The sequence below is a fragment of the Pteropus medius genome, unplaced genomic scaffold (assembly GCF_902729225.1).
Source record: "Pteropus medius unplaced genomic scaffold, Ma_sr-lr_union100, whole genome shotgun sequence".
Taxonomy (NCBI): domain Eukaryota; kingdom Metazoa; phylum Chordata; class Mammalia; order Chiroptera; family Pteropodidae; genus Pteropus; species Pteropus medius.
This window is the reverse complement of record NW_024344378.1, coordinates 9,983,084-10,003,437: the sequence shown is the minus strand read 5'-3', so window position 1 is coordinate 10,003,437 and position 20,354 is coordinate 9,983,084. Positions and strand designations below refer to the sequence as shown.

The following is a 20,354-nucleotide window of genomic DNA, read 5'->3' as shown; positions in this document are numbered from 1 at the left end:
GGGCGCCCTCTTGTTGCGTCATGAGCCTGCGACCCTGGGATACAAAACAAGTCTGGGGTCCAGAAGCATGGCAGCTGCTGAGGCGGCGGTGCTGTCGTCATCTTTAGAAACAGACACAGCCGCAGTCCCTGAAACCGCAGGAACAGCTGCAGCCACGGCTGCCACCCCGCCAGTATCGGCTGCAGCCGCGGCGGTCGCGGCGGCCGCACGGACCAGATCCGAAGCCAGGGGCTCCAAGGCCGCTCTGGCTACTAAGCTCCTGTCCCTGAGCGGCGTGTTCGCAGTGCACAAGCCCAAAGGGCCCACTTCAGCCGAGCTGCTGAATCGGCTGAAGGAGAAGCTGCTGGCAGGTACGGCAGCCCGGGTGGGGACCAGGCTGAAGCGGTCACCGCGTGAGCGGAAGCCGTGGAGAGAGCGCTGGGTTGATTGCGCGCTCAGGACTCGAGCGATAAAAAGAAGGGAAAGGGAGAATAACCCCTGAATTGGATCTGGACAGAAATCTCGGGCTTCGACTTGCCCTGACGTGAACTCCTGTAACCTAGTCTGCACTTGTCGCTCTCAAGGGGACAAAACAAAATAACCCGCGCGTACACACATTAACCTGTGCTGTTGGGCTTGCAGACCAATTTTCTGTAATCAGACTCCTCAAGAACCTTTTTTTTCTTTTGGTTCACGTAGGTGAACTCTACCCAAAGGAAACACTGACTCTCCCCTCCAAAGTTGCATTTTTAAAAATATGTTGAAAATGCAGCTATTACTTTGTTAACCAAAACTTAAGACAGTGGTTTTCACACAGTGGGCATGAGAATTCCTTAGAGTCTTATACAAATGTAGATTCCTAGTCCCTGCCCTCCCAGAGATTGTGATTCTGAGGGTCAGGTATTTTTAGGAAACTGTATTTTTAAATTTGCTCCAGGTGATTCTGGTGTAAGTAGTCTATAGACCTCATTTTGAGAAACACTAAATAGAACTTGGTCACTTCTCTAAGCGTCCTTTTTGTTTGTTTCTTCATATACACTGGGAGATCGTTTCAGACAGTGGCATCAAGGAACCTTAGTTATGTTGGACACCTACAATAATCCAGGTCTGTGCTAGCATATAGAGATGTGAAGATGAAAGATGGCATCGCTTCACTTAACTGAGCTGGTAACCTAGTAATTTCTGCAGTCTTTGGTGGTAAAACTTGCTAGATATTTAAAGCCTTGAGAGTTTGGCCATGGCCTGTCTTTCCATTAAACCAATAAAAAATTTATAAAGTCTGTCAGGAATACTTTAAATTTTTTAATGAAAACTTTACATTTTTTAATGAAAAACATTATTTCAATAAGAATTTATTAAAATTTACACAATCCAAATTAAAATGTTTAATAGCAATAGATACACTCTTGCAGATGTTTAATTCCAGTGTTATATCTACTCATTCTTTTGTTAAACTTTCCTTATATATGTGTTACCTGTAGGGATAGGTGGTACAGGGCATGCTGAAAGAAGGAATTGCGTCAAGGACAAGTTTTGTGGGGTCTTCATAGCATTTCCTTCACGGAATTGCTGCTTTCGGGCCTGATTTGTTAGCTACCCTGTGGCTTTTTTGATCCTCAAGGTAATGATTACCATTCTTTCTCTTATGTTTCTGATAGAATCAAAGCCATATCCTGGCCTTCTGGTTAATCAGCCTCCAAGAGCTGAAGTTTTTTCTTGAAACTTCATCCGATTGTTTCAGGGCTATTGCTGGGCCAACTTCTGGAAGCTGGTCACTCAGATATAGACATTCTCACTACTCTCCATTTCTATCTTGCTTGCGATTGGCCTGTTCTCTGTTTATATTAGCTAGACCAGGGCTTCCCAAATGCCTTTCTGACTGGTTGTTATAATTACCTGGGAAGGTTCTTAAAGATACAGATTACAGGGCACCACATTCTAGTACCAGCCAGGTTTGACAACCCCAGTCAATGGTCATGGCCTCTATGTATTAACATTCTTCGACTCTCCTTACATTAATTCATGTCACACTAAAATCCCTCCTCTTCTTTATCTGTTTGAATCCTTCAAGGTCTGAAACATTACAGAATTTTAGAGCTAGAAAAGACCTTAATAATTTATCCATGCATGGAACCAGTGGGGTGAACCAAACCCCAATATAGTAGAGATGATGTATCTTCACACTTGAAAGAGGTAAATTTGGACCCAAAGGGAAGACAGTAAATTTATAATGTCAAGTTGAAAATACAAAGAGAGTTCCCCAAAAGGTTTTTATAAGTTCAAGGGTGAGAGATCCATAATGGGCTGCAAGTGAAAGGAGAGGGGTTTGAAGCCTAGCCACGGCCTTATAGGTTTATATTTAAGAAGGTTGACCAAGCCCTTCTAAGCGTGGTGATGTCATCCTCAGAGAGAGCACTAGGACGGTGTTCTAGACATCACGGTTCTCTCTCAGTAGGCGGTAATTATGTGATGAGGCTGAGCAGCGCAGCACATTTTTGGCGGGGAGGAGGCATTTAGGCTGGATTTTCCTCTATTACTTTGCTTTCCCCTTTGTCCTTTCTCTGCCCTCTCTGTTTTCTTTTGCTCCATTTTCTATCTTCTCTGTCAGTGGCGGTAAGGAAGTTTTGATGGGCTTGGGCAGTATAGATCAATACAGCTGTTCCTACTCCTCTCCTTTTTCATTTGAAGTCCAGTAGCCAGTGTTCTCTGAATGTATTGTTATATACAGTAACAATAACAGTAGCAATAGCAGTAACAAGAACTTATTGTTATAGTGTTTTGTCATTTCCAAAACACTTCCAGATTGCATTATTTCACTATATTTTTACAATGGAAATATGAGATAGGTCAGGTTGGCATCCTCTTTTTTTTTCCCTTTTTTTTTTTTAATCTATGTCCCTTGAAGGTTAGGAGGCACCCTAAAAGATTACTTCTCACATAAACTTTTGTTGAGATTAATTTCTTTAAGGAATTGAGAGTTTTGATTAGGATAGGAGGACAATGAATACGGAGAGTTTGGGAACTTAGTGTTCTTAGAAGTAGCTCTGTATGAGATGTATTCCCACCATTAGGTAGCTGAGGGTACCAGAAAAGAATGCTAGGGAACAAAATGGATTTAGAAATGAAATTGAGGACTTTTAAAACTAGTTGCTTATATGAAAACTAACTTTTCATCATTCTCTATCAAACAGCCTACTACTACCAGCAGCTTACTAGATCTTTGTGGGTTAGCCTATATATTTACCCACTTTTTTTAAATGTTTTTTTTTTCCCCTTGGAAAACGAATTCTAGTTTCTAGACCATTAATTTTGGAGTACTATTTCTTTGTTATTTAGGGAGTGGCTATACTTTTAAAAATCTGTTCTTTGCTAGTAATGATGTCATAATCTTAATATGTTAAGTTTGTACAATACTTTTTGTTTGTTTTGAATATTCCGTCCATTCTCCCTCCACCATATTCATGGAGATCTTACTTCACTCATCTTGGTAATTACCTTTTTTCATCCCAATTACTCTCTTAGAAGCTGGAATGCCTTCTCCAGAATGGACCAAGCGGAAAAAGCAGACTTTGAAAATTGGGCATGGAGGGACTCTAGACAGCGCAGCCCGAGGAGTTCTGGGTAAGAAATATGAATAGAAGTTTAGAGTAACTTTCACTTAATATCAGAAAGAAATATTGATTGAGAACAGATGAGATAAAGATAAGATGAAACCATGCCCTTTTCAGTGTACTTTGGAATATTTCAGATCTGGATTTATAGTGCCATCTTCTAAGGAAGCCCTTAAATGGTAAGAGGTATACAAGGCTGTTAGAAGTTGTCTCTTTTATGTATGGATAGGGCTTTGAAAAAAGGTTTGTATCTGTACAGAAAAGAGTTAACATAGCAGGCCCCAAATCACTATCTTTAAGAAGCCTGCTAACAAGATTTACCCTTGGCTGGCATCTAGGAACTTGGATTTTGGGGGTGTTCCCAGTCTTCTGTATCTGATAAGGGTGGTTTGCTGTGCCTCAACTGTGTGAACAGTTTTTGTTTGTGCTGAACACCCGCTTTCCTTCTTGAAGTCTGGAACTTTGTCCTACCACGCAGGCAGAGAGTGCCTAAGTGACCATCCCCCATAAGAAAACATTCAGGTGCTGAGTTTCTAATGGCTTCCTCGAGCAGGAAGATTGCGCACAAGTTACTGCTTTTTTCATTGTTAGAGAAAGGAGCGTGCTCCAGTGTCTCACCTCGCCCCCATCGGAGGGAGAGAGGATAAGCAAACCTATGCATGAATTTCTCCAGTGTTTTATTTTCCTGTGATTCAGCTATGTAACTTTACTACGTCATTGTAGTAAACCTGAGTTGTATGAATCTTTCAACGTTGAGTGGTCTTGGGGATTCTTTTGCGGGGGCGTGGGGAACTCTTTTTCTGTGATTTTTTTTTGCCTATGTAGAATCTAAACTCTGAGATCAGCTCTCTTGAAAAGGTGAATCTTATAGTTCCTGAGAAGAAGTCACTTTCTCTTGGAGACATATTAGTTGAGTGTTTTATTGCTTACAGAGGAAATTTGGTAGAATTGATTGAGGGGAGAAAAATCATTTATCCTTTTTTATTTTGGCATCTGGTAGAGGTACTAAAATCTGTCTTTATGAATTGCTAAAGTGTGTATCAACAGGCTAGGGATGTTGTACAAACTTTTTCTGTAACTACATTCATTGTCACAGAAATATGTACATGGGAATTCCCCTCCTTCCCCCCTCGCCACATACTAGAAACAAACTTTGATGGAACACTACTTTCCTTTTTACATGCTCTGATATTTCATATCTTATTCTATTTCATTTTTTAAAATGCTGGTCATAATCTACTAAATTGATTTCATGATGCACTAATGGGTTGTGACTCATGGTTTATAACTGCTACAGTATCCAATCCATTTGATTAGAGCTAAAATTAGATAAAAACAAACAATGAACTTGATCCAAGTGATCTAAAAGAAATGACTACTTATTTAGGAAAAAAGGATACATTTTTCAAGAAATTAGAAACAAAGTATGAATTTGCATATTCTAAAATTATAGATATGTTTAAATTCCTATTGACAAAAATATCTTTACATTAGGTAGAAAACACAAGGAAATCCATTTTCATAAATTAGAGAATTTGAATATGCAAATTCTGACAATTTAATGTTACTGTTTCTTACCATAACTAATGATATCCATTGTATAGCACTTACTATGTGCTTACAACATTCATAAATTATATACTTTAATCCCTATTATAAACCTATAGTGTAGGTATCATTATCCCTATTTTACAAAAAGAATGAAGACCCCAGAGATTAAATAATAACATACGCATTGTCATAGTTAGTGAATGTCAAAGTCAGGATTTGAACCCAGGTCTGCTCGGTTCCAAAGCTTCTATCTTAATTTGGGATGGCAAATACCTGGCACTCCTGCCTATGTTCTCCCCATCCCCATTACAGAAATTACCAGTCACAGCATTTTTTGCCGTTGGTCCTAGTTGTGGCTTTACAATTCCTATCAGTTTGGAACTCCTCGATTTGAAGCCTATTTGCCGTAACCATTCTCTTCTGCTGTTTTCCAAGGTCCAGCACCATGAGTACAAAAAGAGCGAGGATAAGATCTGCTGCCTATTTGTGAATAGAACAATCGTATTAATTTCTGGTGCTTGTTAGTTAGTATGTAAAAAATACTGATATTTGAGCAGTGAACAAAATAAATTTATTTTTTTACCCTAAACCTGAGGGATCTTGTCAAAACTTCCATTTTAGTATTACAAAGGGGTGGCATTTGGCTGAGATTTGTATGAGTGGGAGAGATTATATTGGAAATAATTTTTCATTTGGAAGCTTAATTTATATTTAAACACACAGGGACTTTTATGATGATATACGTTCATATGTCAAATTTATGAATTTTTCTTCTAAAACTGATAAAGAATAAAGTTTCCAATAAGGAATAAAGTAAAAACAAAAAAAAGAGTAGGTAGTCAGTCACAAAATAAGGGATATTTGGTCAAAGTTAGCAGTTCTAGAGACTGCTAAGAGTTGATTTTTGTTACATGGTGAAGTAAACCCTGAGCTCTAATCATATATGAATTTGTGTTCTGGCTGCTTTATTTATTAACTACACACACCTTGGGCAAATCCCAAAACCTCTATGAATCTTAGTTTATCTCTTAAAAAGGGGTAGTATGTACTATAACTCTCAGAAGGTTTATTAAAATATCTATAATATAGAGACATATACTGTAATCTGCGACATTCTTTATAAAGGTCTTTAAAAAAAAACGATGTGTGTGAAAGAATGTACTCTTACTTTCAACATTTTAGACTGTTTTTGCTGTTTTTTTCTTTGTAATATTAAGGGTACAAATTTAAGAATTTAGCTGGCAATTGACGATATCTGAAATTCAGGTTTATAATTCTATTAATCTATTATATATGTAATGTATAGATATATACATGTAAATATTGTGATATGTGTGTGTGTGTGTGTGTGTGTGTGTGTGTGTGTATCTCCTAAATAATTCTCTAAAGAGGGCTTATAAAATTCTCAGAAATCCTGTGGTAGACAGAATAATGGCTCCCTAAAGATATCCACATCCTAATCTCTGGAACCTACAAATACTTAAGGGTACATCACAAAGGGGAGTTAAAGTTGTAGATAGAATTAATGTTGCTAATCAGCTGACTTAAAGAGATTCTCCTGGAATACCTAAGTGGGCCCAGTATAATCACAAATAGTCTTTTAAAGTGAAAGAGGAGACAGGAGAGAGAGATGTGGTAAAGGAAGCAGCGGTTGGAGTGATTGGATTGCTGTGGAGTAAGGAAAGGAGTCACAAACCAAGGACTGTGAGCACTTTCTAGAAGCTGGAAAAGGCAAGGAAGCTCCCCTAGGAAGGCTCTAGAGAAAGGCTCTCTCCTCGAGCTTCCGGAAAAGAATACAGCCATGCTGATACCTGGATTTTTAGCATAGTAAAACCCATCTCAGAATTCTGACCTCCAGAACTGTAGGAGAATAAGTTTATTGTTTTACCACTATGTTGGTAAACTAATACACCCATTTATTATAAATCACTTAAACTGGAAACCAAGTTTCTATTTACCACTTTAAAAATTATGATTTTTTAACTTTAATATTTATAAAATTATGGTAGAACAATTAGGAAATACAAAAAAACAAAGTTGAAAATTAAAATTAATGATTTTTCCTCTTTTAGCACTAATTATTGTTAACATTTTTGCCATATTTCCTCCTAGCTTTTTGTCTATGCAAATTTTAGAAGTCGAGTTGTTTTACTATTTTACTGTATGTAAACTTGTGTCCTGTTTTTGTCACTTACATAATATCACATTTTATCATGTTAATTAAAAAAGTTTGTAAACATTTTTTTTACTTTATTGATGAATAATTGACAAATATAAGTGTATATATTTAAAGAGTTGAAATCATATCAAGTATTCTCCAACCACAGTGGTATGAAACTAAAAATCAGTAATAGGTGGAAACCTGGAAAATTCACACATCTGTGGAAATTAAACAGCATGCTTCTGCACAACCAGTGGATCAAAGAAGAAATCAAAGAGAAATCAAAAAATACCTGAGACAAATGAAAATGGAAGCACAACATACCAAAACTTATGGGATGCAGCAAAAGCAGTTCTGAAAGGGAAGTAGACATTTTTAATAGCAACATAATGTGCTGTCGTATAAGTAAAATACAATATATTTAACCATTCCCTATTTGAAGTCATTGAAATTATCAGTTTTGTTAGTAGTGCTGGCAACATTTTTTGAGCACTTGTGATTTCCCTTGTCTGTATTTTATTTTCCCTATGAGATTATAAGCATTTTCAAAGTCGGGAAATATGCTGTTCCATTAAAAGTATGGAGTAAAATTGAATGGAATCAAATTGCATTGAATCTTTGTTGTTATTATTATATTATTATATTATATTATATATAGTTTTTTGCCTCACAATAGCAGCTACCGTTTGAAGAGGATACTGAAGGCAGACAGTTTTTTATCTTAGTCCTTAAACTAACATGACTCTATCATAGAAGCTTAGATTTGGGATAGATTTACGAAGGAGTTGGGATTCGAGCTGGGTTTCAGCAAGTGGACTTTGAATACTTTACGAAGGAACTGGCACTGTAGGCCTTTTGGCGCTATTGAAGATTGTCGGAGGGCTTTGTAGTGTACAATATAGGTTTTCAGAAGTGGTTATCAAATGGCATGATTTTGGAGAGGAAGGGGTAGAATGTGGAAAAGTCGGGTTTGCAGTGGTTTAGGCAGATAGGCTGGTGGCAGTGAGCAAGGTGGCAAGGAGAACAAAAAGGGAAGGGGTCTGTGTCTCAGTTTTAACTACTAGTGAGATGCTGGGCAAAGTTCTTAGCCTCTCTATGCTTCAATTTTTCATCTGTAAAGTAGGGATAATTATCTTTTAGGGTTGTTATAAGGATTAAATGAGCTAATGAATGGAAAGCATTTAGAGTGGAATTTGACACATAGTAAACTCAGGGAGTAAAGTCTGCTATAAATATTCATAATAACTCAGCTTGCCAATCGTTTCTCCTTGTTTCTTCTTGTAATTCTGAATTGTAGTTATATGTGTCCTTTTCTAAAATTTTATACATTGATGAGAAATACCTCAATTCTTAGAAAAATTTGCTTGCTGTATAGTGAAGAAATGATTACGTGCTCTCATCCCCACCTGGTGAAATGTGTTTTCACAGGGTAAATAATGTTTGACATTGAAGAGACAGTTGGGTCATTGTACTTTATATACCGTCTGTGTGAACATACATTCTCCAGGCTTTCATTTACCCTGTATTCTTCTTTGTGTTGGGTTGATCTGTTATGTTTCTGTTTTGTTGATCGTATACTGCTGGGCACTAATCATCTTTAAATGGTTCATTAGCTGTGATGATGGCTTATGATGGCTTTTGCTTTGTTTAATAATGAACTCTCTCAAAAGACTTTATCATACCATGGTTAATTGTACATGTACTTTTCACTGAAGCCCATATAAAATTCCAGTGAATCCTTTGAGATGTTTCTAAAATTTTTTTATTACCTAATCGACTAGGTCGAGGTTTCTACCATGTTTTAGTCTTTGAGAAAGAAAAAAAGTCTCTCTCCCATCCCCTCCTCAGAATTTCTTAGTGGCATGATGGAATAATGGGAGCCCTAAAATCATGCTAAATATATGTGCTTTCCAATTTTACATTACATATGCCAGGATATTATGACCAAAATATGTAGATATTTTAAAAACCTACTTTTCAGAATAGAGTGTCCTAATATTTCTTTCTTTGATTTGTAGTGGTTGGAATTGGAAGGGGAACAAAAATGTTGACCAGTATGTTGTCAGGGTCCAAGGTAAGATTACTGACATAGTTCTGCTTTTTTTCTTGAATGTTTTTCTTAATGACCATGTTTTAGATTTTCTCAGTTAAAAAAATAAACTATATAAATTGCATGAATGAATATCAGTCCTGAGTGTTTATCACAATGTCTGTAATAATGATATCTGAGAATCAGAATATTGAGACTATAAGAAAAAAATTTGACTTATAGAAGCAAAAACTGAGGTGCCCATAACTTTTTAAAAATTATATTTAGTTTTTTATGTGATTATATTTCTTAGATGAAAAGGAACTTATAGATCATCCATTCTGTTAGCAGATTTTTTTAAACCTTGGAATTTTTATAGAAACAATACCATTTTGTAAACCATGCACTTTTCAACAACAACAACAACAAAACAGTGGTTACAAATTTTGCTAAAGTAAAGAATTGGGCTTCTTTAAATGATGAGTTACATCATTCATCTATAAGGGTAGCCTTGACTAAATTCAAAGGCACTTTTAGAGATGCTGGAAAAGAGAAAGGAGGGGTCATACAGAAACGGGAGGGCTTAAACCTGTGGATCCCTTCAGGCATTCAGTGAGTAACCCTCGTGAGGAAGAGGGTGGAAGGAACACTGAAACAAGATGTCAAAGTGGTTAACCTTTCTGGGCCTCTCAGTTTTTCCTTAGGAAAAGTGATTTGATCCTCTCTAGGGTCTCTTCCAGCTCTAAAAGAGATAATAACATCTGTATTCTAATTAGTAACTGGGTTATAATAGTTGGGGCTAGGGGCCGGTGAAAATGCCTCTGGGAGGAAGATTAATATGCCATTAAGTAGAGAAGAATTTCAGCACGTCCCTGGGCTAAACTTTTTGTTTTAAAACCCTTGCTCAAATGGAATGAATATACTTGTTATAGTGATTTCTGTCTAAATTGTTTCTTTTTTAAAAAATATAGTCAAAGACCATTTTAAAAGTTTTTCAATTCATTGCAGATCAATTGATGACTTCTGTAAAATGTTATGACAGCATCAAATTTCTGAAAAACTTTTAAACATTCTCATTTTCTGAACTTATCTTGTCATGAATACTGTCCCTTGGACCACATTCTGAGTGACAGTGGTCTAAGTAAGCTTTTCTTAAAATAAAAAGCCCCAGAAGGCACAGTGTCTTTGACATCACATTTTGGTTAACTGGCCTAAAACCTGTGTCTTTCAGTTGGAAAGGATCCTGATGCCTTAGATAAATGGAAAAGTTTCAGTGTTGCAGTCTTCAGAATGTTGGTGTTGAAAAATTACAGAATACAAAAATTGTATTTGGATGAGTTTGACTTTTATAGTAAATTTGTACATTGTGCTTAAATACTGACACACACAGTTAGAATTGCTTTCTGAAACATGATATTTGCCAGTTGCTTAATATTGTTTCTTAACTCCAAAATATAAGCAATGGTAATTTTGATATAGGATTATGGATGATTTCTGTTTTCTTTTTAAACATTATTTGGTATTTTCCAAAATCTTTACAATAAATCAATGACTTTTTATAATAACAAAAAAGATATAGTTACATTAAGGAATTTGTTTGGCTTTTCCCAAGATAAAACATGCTGGGTTCATTGGATTATTTACTATTCACCCCTTCACCCCCAACCACAAATACATAAAACACATTGTATATTATTGAAAGGTTTTACATGTAAATTCCAAGCATATTTCTAGAAATATGATGACTGAAAATGTAAATACATCATTGGCTCTGACTTAAGCTTTATCATAAATCATTTTGGTATTTAGCTAAGAAAGCTGAATGTCACACAGTGAAATCACTAACGTCTTAAATAGAAAATCTCAGGCACATCTTATTTCAGAAACCTAGTTCTTGGATGCTTCACATTTCAAAAATAAGATTATTATCTCATTAGTTATTTGTATTGTCTATACTTTTAGTTTTAGATTATGTATTTGTTGAAAAATTCATTTAAATTTTAGTTTTAACTATGTTGAAGATTACATTTTTATCAAAAGTAGTTAAAACTGCTAATGAATTTTTAAAAATAGATATTGTTTTTAGCATTGGAAGAAATCTTAGAGATTTTCTTATCTAGCGGCTTTTAAAACTTGACCAAAACCCGTAGTAAGAAATTCATTTTATATCATGACCCTGTATACACATACATGTTTAAAAATCAAAAATTTTATCAAACAACTCTAACAACATAATCTTGATATTTTTCCTTCTATTTCATTAAAAAATGAATTGATGCCTGCAGCCTACTAACTGGACACAGACCTACCATTTGCCTTAATGTTTACTCTTTCTCTACGTCCTACTTTTAGAGGTGATTTTTCATTTGCATCACAGAAAATTAGATTTATATGTGTAGGGTAGGGTTACTGCAAGAGCAGAAATGTTTACTTCTAGGATGGCAGATATTTGATATTCATGTTACAGCCATTCACCCTTCCCTCATTACAGCCCTAATTAGAGATGTTGCTAATTAAACATGGCCTAACACTTTCCTATTGAACCAATGAACATCCTTAGAATTCTGTTCATCATAATGCTGCTTTATACAACCACTATCAATTAAAGGGTGCAGTGCTGACCGTTTCAATAAAATCTTTAGGCTAATAGATTATTTTGCTTCCTTTTGAAGACCAGAGATTATTCATGCCACTCAACTCCTTTTTCACATTCTTTTCCATTCAGATCAGAGTAAGATTTAAGAGGAGAGGCTTTCCTTGTCTTCTTCATTAGCTTTCTCTCTTGTAGAAGGAAAGCTTTGCCCTGCCAGTGATCACATTTCTCTTATCATTAGCTTTTTTTCACTGTATTCTGTTTTGGTAAATGTACAATGTCTCTAAAAAAAAAAACGTAGGTTTTCTGTACAGTGCCTTGTGTACAGGAGTTGCCCAATAAACGCTGTTATTACTCTTCCTAAGTATTTCGCCTATCCTCAAATCTCTTCTGAGTTTGAGTCCTGTTGGATCTCTCTACATGTTCCATAGACACCTGACATTTATTTTATCCAAGCAAGTTCTGTTGGAAGTCTTGAATACAGCTCATTTCATTCCTATCTGTGATTTCTGGTGGCCTACGCATGGCATGGCACTCATAAGAAAGAGGGAGCATGCCAGTTTTTTAAAGGAGAGACAGTTTCTCTGGGCATTAAAATCAGAAGGAAATTTCTTACAGTAAGGAGTATTGAATGATAGATGGTGGTTCTCAAAAGTAATTTTACAGCAGATGGAGATCTATATGCAATATAACTTGAGTAAAATGATTCTGAGAGAAGTTAGACTAATGTGTCCTTTTGACCTAACTTGATCTAAGTATGGAATGTAGATTACCTGAAAGGCAGCAATGGATGCATAGCCCCTCTACTCTCTTCTCTGAATTATACTTTCTGAGAGCCAGTCTTTGAGCAGAAGCTGGGTAGCAGATGTACTTTGAAGTAACAGATTTTGATGAGGTTTTGGAATATTTATCAGCTGTCTATATTGCTGATTAAAGTTGGTTACTTATGTATACTTTAGGAACCTGATGAGCAGATGGAAGGGTCAGTGTTAGATTATGAAATCACTGAGGCCATATGAAGACTGTAACTAGCGTTTTCCAGATATAAGGCTACTCTACTATATCCAGATATACCATAGTAGTACCTGAAGGTAAAACCAACATTTCCCCAGAGAGCAGCTTCGTATCCCCTCCAATAGTTGAACAAATGTTATCGTTTGGGGTATACAGACTTCCGCCCTGGATGTGCTCCCAGGACAGTAACCTTTTTATATAGTATACAGTCCATAGTAACAGGGTAACCGGTCAGTGCCAACTCTGAAGTGTGACTTTAATGCTCCTGTGAAACTTAGCCAACTCTCTAAGATTTGAGCATTTCTAATCCACTTTCTCCAGAGGTTAGTCCAATTTCTGTCTTTTCTTTATACTCAGCTAATATTCATACATTTCATAAGTGTTATATTGAAAAATTTGAAGGGCTTACACTTATGAATTGTACAAAGCTACTCCTTTTTAATGACATTCGAAGCCACACAGTTTTGATATAGTAGGTTCTTTAAAAAAATGGTCTTCCTCGTTAAAAATAATATCCCTTTGTTTGATTATGAAACTTTGAATCACAAGCTTTCAAAATCAAACTTTGGAAAAAGCGGTTGCCTAGTGGAGATGGACATGACTATGTACACTTTCTGTAATACAAACATTTTTCTTTCTCCTGAATAGTACAGAACCAATTTGCTTTTAAAGTTATCTAGTTAATATCTGCTTTGGGGTTCAAGGAGCTTGAAGATAATGAAGCAAGGAGTAGATTAATATTAGTATCATTGAGAAACCTGAAGAGCACACAGTTCGATGGCAACTTCCTTAAAAATTCTATAGGACTTCCGTTTATTTTGCTATAGTGGAATTTTGTTGTAATAAATACATTAATAGAATTCATAATTCCCAGATATACATAATGGAGAATAAACAAGTCTAAAACCCTATCTCTGTGTAGAATGTAAACCAGTGAAAAATACTTGAGACCCATAAGATAAAATGATAGGGTTGCGAATGTGCATTCCTATGTCTTTTTTCTTCTTGGTGGTGACGCTTTGTTTCAGCTGAAGGCTTAAGTGTCTAGATGGATTTTCCTAAATAGTTTGTGGGTCATTCAACTGAATCGAAACATAATTATTGCTAGATGCCAAGGCAAAGGAAAACTAGAAATCAGCTTTGATTTATGTCAGTAATTCACAAAGTATGGTCCAGAGACTCCTGAGGCTGTTTCAGGGGGTCCGTTGAAGTCCAAACTGTTCTTATAGCTTTGCCTTTTTTACCTGCAATCTTACAGTGGAGTTTTTCAGAGATTACCTGATCAGCAATGATATGGCTCTGATGGCTAAAGGAATGTGTCCATGTGTATGAGTGTTTTAAACATTTTTCAGTTTTAATTTCTAATGCAATAAATGTTGACAGAACCCATATTTAAAAATTGTGCCAGGGTCTCTCAGTAACTTTCAACTGTGTATAGGGGTTCTGAAACCACAGTGTTTGAGAACTGCTGGTTTAGGTATTATTTCCTCTATAAAGAATCCAGCATGTAGCCAGATTCAGCATAGCTGCAGAATCTGGAATGATTTGTAACTTGGCAGGTACATTCTGGAAGTCCAAAACTGTGGTGAAAATTTGAAAAATCGCACACATAGTAACTTCTTCAGCATGTAGATAGAACTTTGAGTAAGGAACGATAGAACAACAACGCAAAATCTAAAGTAACAGTTTATAATTTGGGAAGATCCAAATCAATATACAAAATGTACATGGAAAACAATGAACATCTGTGTGAATTCGATATAGGCCTTCATTCTTTTTATGTGAGAAACTTGAACTGAACACCTGCTCTTAGCTATGCTGTGGGGATGGGTGGTTGGGAGTTGGGGTGGATTAATGGGAAAGCTTTGAGAAATGAACAGATTTGAGCTTCAGAGAAGAGGGAGCTCAAGGCCAGGGAAGTACTGTGTGCCAATGTTTGGGACATCCACAGTGCAGAGACTAGAATGAGCATTCATACTTGGAAAGCATTTTAATGTTCCTGGTTAAAACTCGTTACATAGCAGAATAGTGCAGATGCATTCAAGGCACAGTATGCTACATGACTGCATTGTATTTTTCTTATGGAATTAGACAGATTATTAAGACAGAAATCTGAGAGAGCATTTTGTCAGTTTACTGTTCCTTATGGAAACTCACAGGAACCAGATGAGTCACTCTAAGCACTGTTAACTGTGAATCATTTTTTAAATAATAGTAACGATAATAGTATTGTTTTCCATTGCTTATCAGGGCCAGGTACTGTTGTTCTAACTCTGCTTCTTTTCAGGAGGTACTGTTATTATCCCCATTTTAAGATAAAGGAAGCGAGGCTCCAGCAGGAAAGACTAACTTAACCTACTTTACCAGTTGTGGTGGAGTGAGGATTCAAACCTTTGAGCCTGTGCTCTTCCCACTCACCCTGCTGTGCTTCTCCCTGTGGTACGCTTCACCAAGGTTCATTGTTCCAAAATGCAGAAGCAGGAGTGGGGCATTTCAGGTGATGAGACTGAATGTTTAGTTACAAGAAGCTAGTTTTTGTCAATTTAATGAAAAAATTTAAAAGTTAAATCGAATGCATTGGAACATTTTCTTCTGTATTGTATTTGTTAAAAAAAAAAAAAAATTCTGAGCTGTATCATAGAAGATGATTTCATTAAAGGGCACCAAAGCTGGCATAAAATGTCTGCTTGCTTATGATAATTTGAAGTTTTAATTTTTTAAAATTTTTGTCTCTGGTCCTTTTACTAGCATAATAAGCTTCTCATTAATAAACTCATATTTGAGCTTCCTTTTTGCTCACATAGCTACAGATTATTTTTAGTGGGAATTGTATTCCTTGTATTTTTCTCACTATTTCATGTGATATTCCAAATAAAATTTGAATTTGACCAAATGAGAGGAGTATAAAGAATATATAGTACAGTGTGCCCTAAGATGAGAAACAAAACAATCCTAAGTTAACTAAGAATGATCTAATTTTTACTTGTGAATAATGATCAGTTCTTAGAAGTGACATTTTTCTTTTCAGAGACCTACATATTTAGCTTTCATTTAAATGCATAATCAACTTATAAAGATTAGTTTTAGTATTTCACATGAGAAGTTGTAAATTGATTTAATTTAAAATTAATTTTAATTATATGTGTGGTAAAATTGTTGAATCTTATGATTGTGTAGGGGTTTATTGTACCATTCTCTCTACTCATAAATATATTTAATTTTTTCCTTCAAAATCAACATTGGCTTTAGAAATTTGTTTGCAATAACATTATGCTTATAAGCCTTAATTATCAATAAAATCAGGCTTGTCTTTGTCACGTTGGATGGTGTGGGAAGTTTGTGAATGTTCTTCAATTTATACGTTGCTTCCCATATATCAAAAACTAACAAAGCACTTGCAGTCTATCATTTTTGCCCTTATTTTGTATCAAGTTGGTAGTATTAGTAAAATTCTGTATGAACTTCAAGATGTGGTTAACAGTTTTTCTTTACCTTATGGCCTATATTTCTCGTTTCTCTTCCTCTAGAGGTATATTGCCATCGGAGAACTGGGGAAAGCTACTGACACGCTAGATTCTACAGGGAAAGTAACAGAAGAAAAACCTTATGGTATGAAGTTCACCTAATATACTCCTCTTTTTTAACATTTAGAGAATGCTTCTGGGAATTCAGAATTTTAAAATCTCTTACTTGATATTACCAATGACTTTAGTTTTCAGTATATTTCTTTACATTAATAAGATTGGAAATGGTTTATCACATTGTTGTTTATTTGATATGAATTTGTTAATAAAGATTTATTATAATTGCCTCTTTTCCTATAGTCAGTTTTTTTAGTGTTTAGAATTCTTCCAAATAATTCCCTTACCAAAAAATATGTGCGGCTAGGATTTAGGGCATTTTTCCTCATAAATGAGAAACAAAGTAGAGAGACTCTCTTGTTAGATTTTTACCTGTAGCTTGCCATTGTTTGTTTGTTTATTTTACAATTACTTCTTAGCTATTGAAATAAATGTACCAGGTTTAGTATTTCAAAACTAATCACGTTTCTTTGCTTTTGGAGTATATAAAGAGATAGGACAAAGGGAAAGCTATTTCTCTGGAAGTAAAACAGAACTTACTAGGGCCCATCTTAATTTTTCTACTGTTCCTTTTGTCACTACTTTAAGAAAGGATAGATAAATGAAATGGTTTCCTAGCAACTCTCACAGTACTCATGCTATTTATAATTCAGCAGTTGCATTTTTGTGCAGTCAGTTCACCTACATTATTATGTCATCGACTGGGAATTATTTGTAAGCTTTCTGGGTTTTTTTGTTTGTTTGTTTGTTTGTTTGTTTTTGCCTGTGTTTAATGTCATCTCTTCTTAATTTATATTCTAACCTATTATGGGCAATTCAGCATCTGGCTTCCCTGAGTTTTGTGCTGAGTGCCCTTGCTATGTATTTCATATTGCCCCTGTAATTGAGACCAGTCTTTTCCTTGTTCATAGTAGCTTTACTTGACCTGTTAATATGAATTTATATGTAGCCTAATATCTTACTTGATTAATCAAGCAACATACTCAAAAGAAAAAAATCACCGATTTATTTTATCTTTTATTTTAAAAATAGATGTTGAATTATCCTTGAAATTATTATTATAGCATACCCTCACTTAATGGAAACCCAACCCTAATCTTTAGCCAAAAGGTTTTTAAGTTTAAAGAGACACTGCGCAATAGGACAATATCAGAGACTTCCAGAGTATGCTAAAGTATATGCCAGTGCGTACACGATCAGAAGTGTGGCGAAGAAGTGAAATTGGTGAGACTTGCCGATGGGGTTGGGTAGGGAGGGAGAGGAGCTTGTCAACCATGACCTAGGTTTTGGGGTTTTAAAGCTGGTTGCGTGAAGATAGACTTCATTGAGTAGAGGGTGCTAGATAGAAGAGGACAAGGGTGACGAAAATACTTAAACATACATTTTCTTCCTACCCTTAAGCATTTTGGAATTTTAAAAAACTACTCTGTATTGTGTAATTTGTAACCTTATTTATTTATGTTAAAACAATAGTATAGTTTTGCCTCCTTTTGAACTTGCTATAAATGGAGTTAAATAATATGGATTCATGTCTAGATTTGTGAGATTCATCTACTTTGTTACATGTGTCAGTATTTTGGACTTTTTTTTTTTGTCACTGTGTATCATGCCACTTCACAAATGTGTGAAAAAATACATATGTATATATGATATGTGTGTATATATATGTGTGTGTATGTACACACACACACACACACACACACACACACACATTCTTCTGTTGATAGACTTTTGGGATGATAGACTTTATGAATGGAACTTGTATGTGTGTTTTGTACATGTCTTTTGGTAGATCATTTCTCTCGGATACAGTATACCCAAGTGGAATAGCTGAGTCATAGGGTAAGTGTGTATTTTACTATACTAGGAATCAACAGTTCTCAAAGTATTTATATAATGTTTGCATTTCTACCAGCAATAAATAAGTGTTCCATTTGCTTTACATCCTTGGCAACACATGGTAATAACACTGTTTTTAATTTTGTCCATTCTGGTAAATGTGTAGTGGTTCTAAATTGATTACTGAGATTTAGCACTTTATGACATGTTTTTGGCTCTTTACTCATCTTCTTTTGTGTATTGACCAGGTCTTTTGCCAATTTTTTGGATTTAGTTTTTTTTCTTTCCCTATTGAATTGCGTTTTAAAAACTATATTGATTAGTATAAGATCTTTACTCTAGATAGGTGCTCTTCTTTTGGTCATATGTGTTGTAAATATAGTCTCCTACTCTGTGGCTTGTCTTTTAACTCTTAATTGTATCTTTGGAAAACAGAAGTTCTTAGTTTTAATTTAGTCCAGTTTATCAAATCTTTTCCTTTATGGTTAGTCCTTTTGGTACCCTGTTTTAAATAACCTTTCCTACCCCAAAAGCATGAAGATATTTTGTTATATTCTAGAAGCTTTATTGCTTTGCTTTCAAATTACATCTACAATCTACCATTTTTTTTTTTGTATATGGCTCTCCAGTGGGCCCAGCACTTTTTCCCACCACACTGCCTCCTAGGTCACAGGTCAAGTACCATGTAGGCCTGGGTCTGTTTGGAATCTGTTTTGTTTCATTGGTCTGTGTGTCTGTTGTTCTATTAATACCAAACTATATTTATTGCTATAGTTTTAGAATAAGTCTTGATATCTGAAAGAGCAAGTCTTCTTACCTTATTTCTTATAGGTTTATAGTTTTTTTTATACCTTTCTTATCAAAGAAGTCACCTTCTAAACCTAATTTGCTGTTGTTTTCTCCCTTAATCATGAGCAGACATTGAATTGTATCAGATATTCTATATGTATTGATTTTTCTCCTTATTCAAATATGAAATTAATATTCCATTTCTGGAATAAGCCCAAATTGATTATGATATGTTATCCTTTATATAAATTATTGGATTTCATTTGCTGATATTTAGTGTAGGATTTTTGCGTCTTTTGTCTGTGAGTGAAATTAGCCTGAACTTTTCCTTTCTCTTAGTGTCCTTGACTGATTTTGATATCAAAGTTGTACTGACCTTATGAAGTGGGTTGGGGAGTATTCTCTGTTTTTTTTCTGTTCTCTGGAAAAATTGTGCCAGATTTGCATTATTTCTTTTTCTATTGTTTGGTGTAATTTACTGGTAGACATTCGGAGTTTTCTTTGTTAGGAAGATTTTTAATCATGGATTAGATTTCTTTACTATAGAACTTAATGGTTTTTTTTTTAAATTTATTGTGTCGTTATAGATAATTTTCCCCCGTGAATTTGTTCATTTCATCTAAATTTTTAAACTTACTGGTATAAAGTTGTCCATAAAATTCTTTTATGACCTTTTGACTTTGAAATACTATCAAACTTAGAGGATAAGTTGCAAAAATAGAGACTTATTTTTCATCGTTTTCAGTATACATATCCTTCACTTCTTTTTACAGTAATCAGGTCTTTCACTTCTTTTGATGCTTGTAATAGCATCATAAATTGGATTTATAAAACATTCCATTTCTGATAGTTCATTGCTAGTATACAGAAGTGGATTTGATTTTTGCATATTGGTCTTATGTCTTTCAATAGTGCGAAACTCACTTGTGAATTCTAGTCGCTTTTGTGTTGATTTCTTGTTAGGGTGGGTCTGAAGTAGACTGTTTTCCAGGTCTCAATTAGCCTTATTCCTACCACATGGCTTTTCTGGAGTCTCTGTCGTGTATGCCTCAGGTATTCAGCAGAGTTTTTTCATTCCGAATGGTTGAAATTCAAACATCTTTCAGCCTTGTACGAGCTTGGTAGCAGTCTTTAATTTTGTGGTGACTCACTGTATACACACGCAGCTTGGAATTTAGGTAATGTCTCAAGTGGACCCCTATAGACC

The 20,354-nt window shown here is 35.3% G+C and overlaps 1 protein-coding gene across 1 annotated transcript in view; it reads left to right on the top strand.

Annotated features, from left to right (window-relative positions):
* The first annotated feature begins 9 nt into the window (after positions 1–9).
* The window catches only part of TRUB1 (TruB pseudouridine synthase family member 1), a 28,857-nt gene continuing 8,512 nt past the window's right edge, over positions 10–20,354 (top strand). The window contains exons 1-4 of the mRNA XM_039871129.1: positions 10–350; positions 3,502–3,600; positions 9,321–9,376; positions 16,466–16,547. Of these exons, the coding sequence (XP_039727063.1) occupies positions 68–350; positions 3,502–3,600; positions 9,321–9,376; positions 16,466–16,547 (520 nt within the window). The 5' untranslated portion in view covers positions 10–67. The remainder of the gene's footprint in view (positions 351–3,501; positions 3,601–9,320; positions 9,377–16,465; positions 16,548–20,354) is intronic.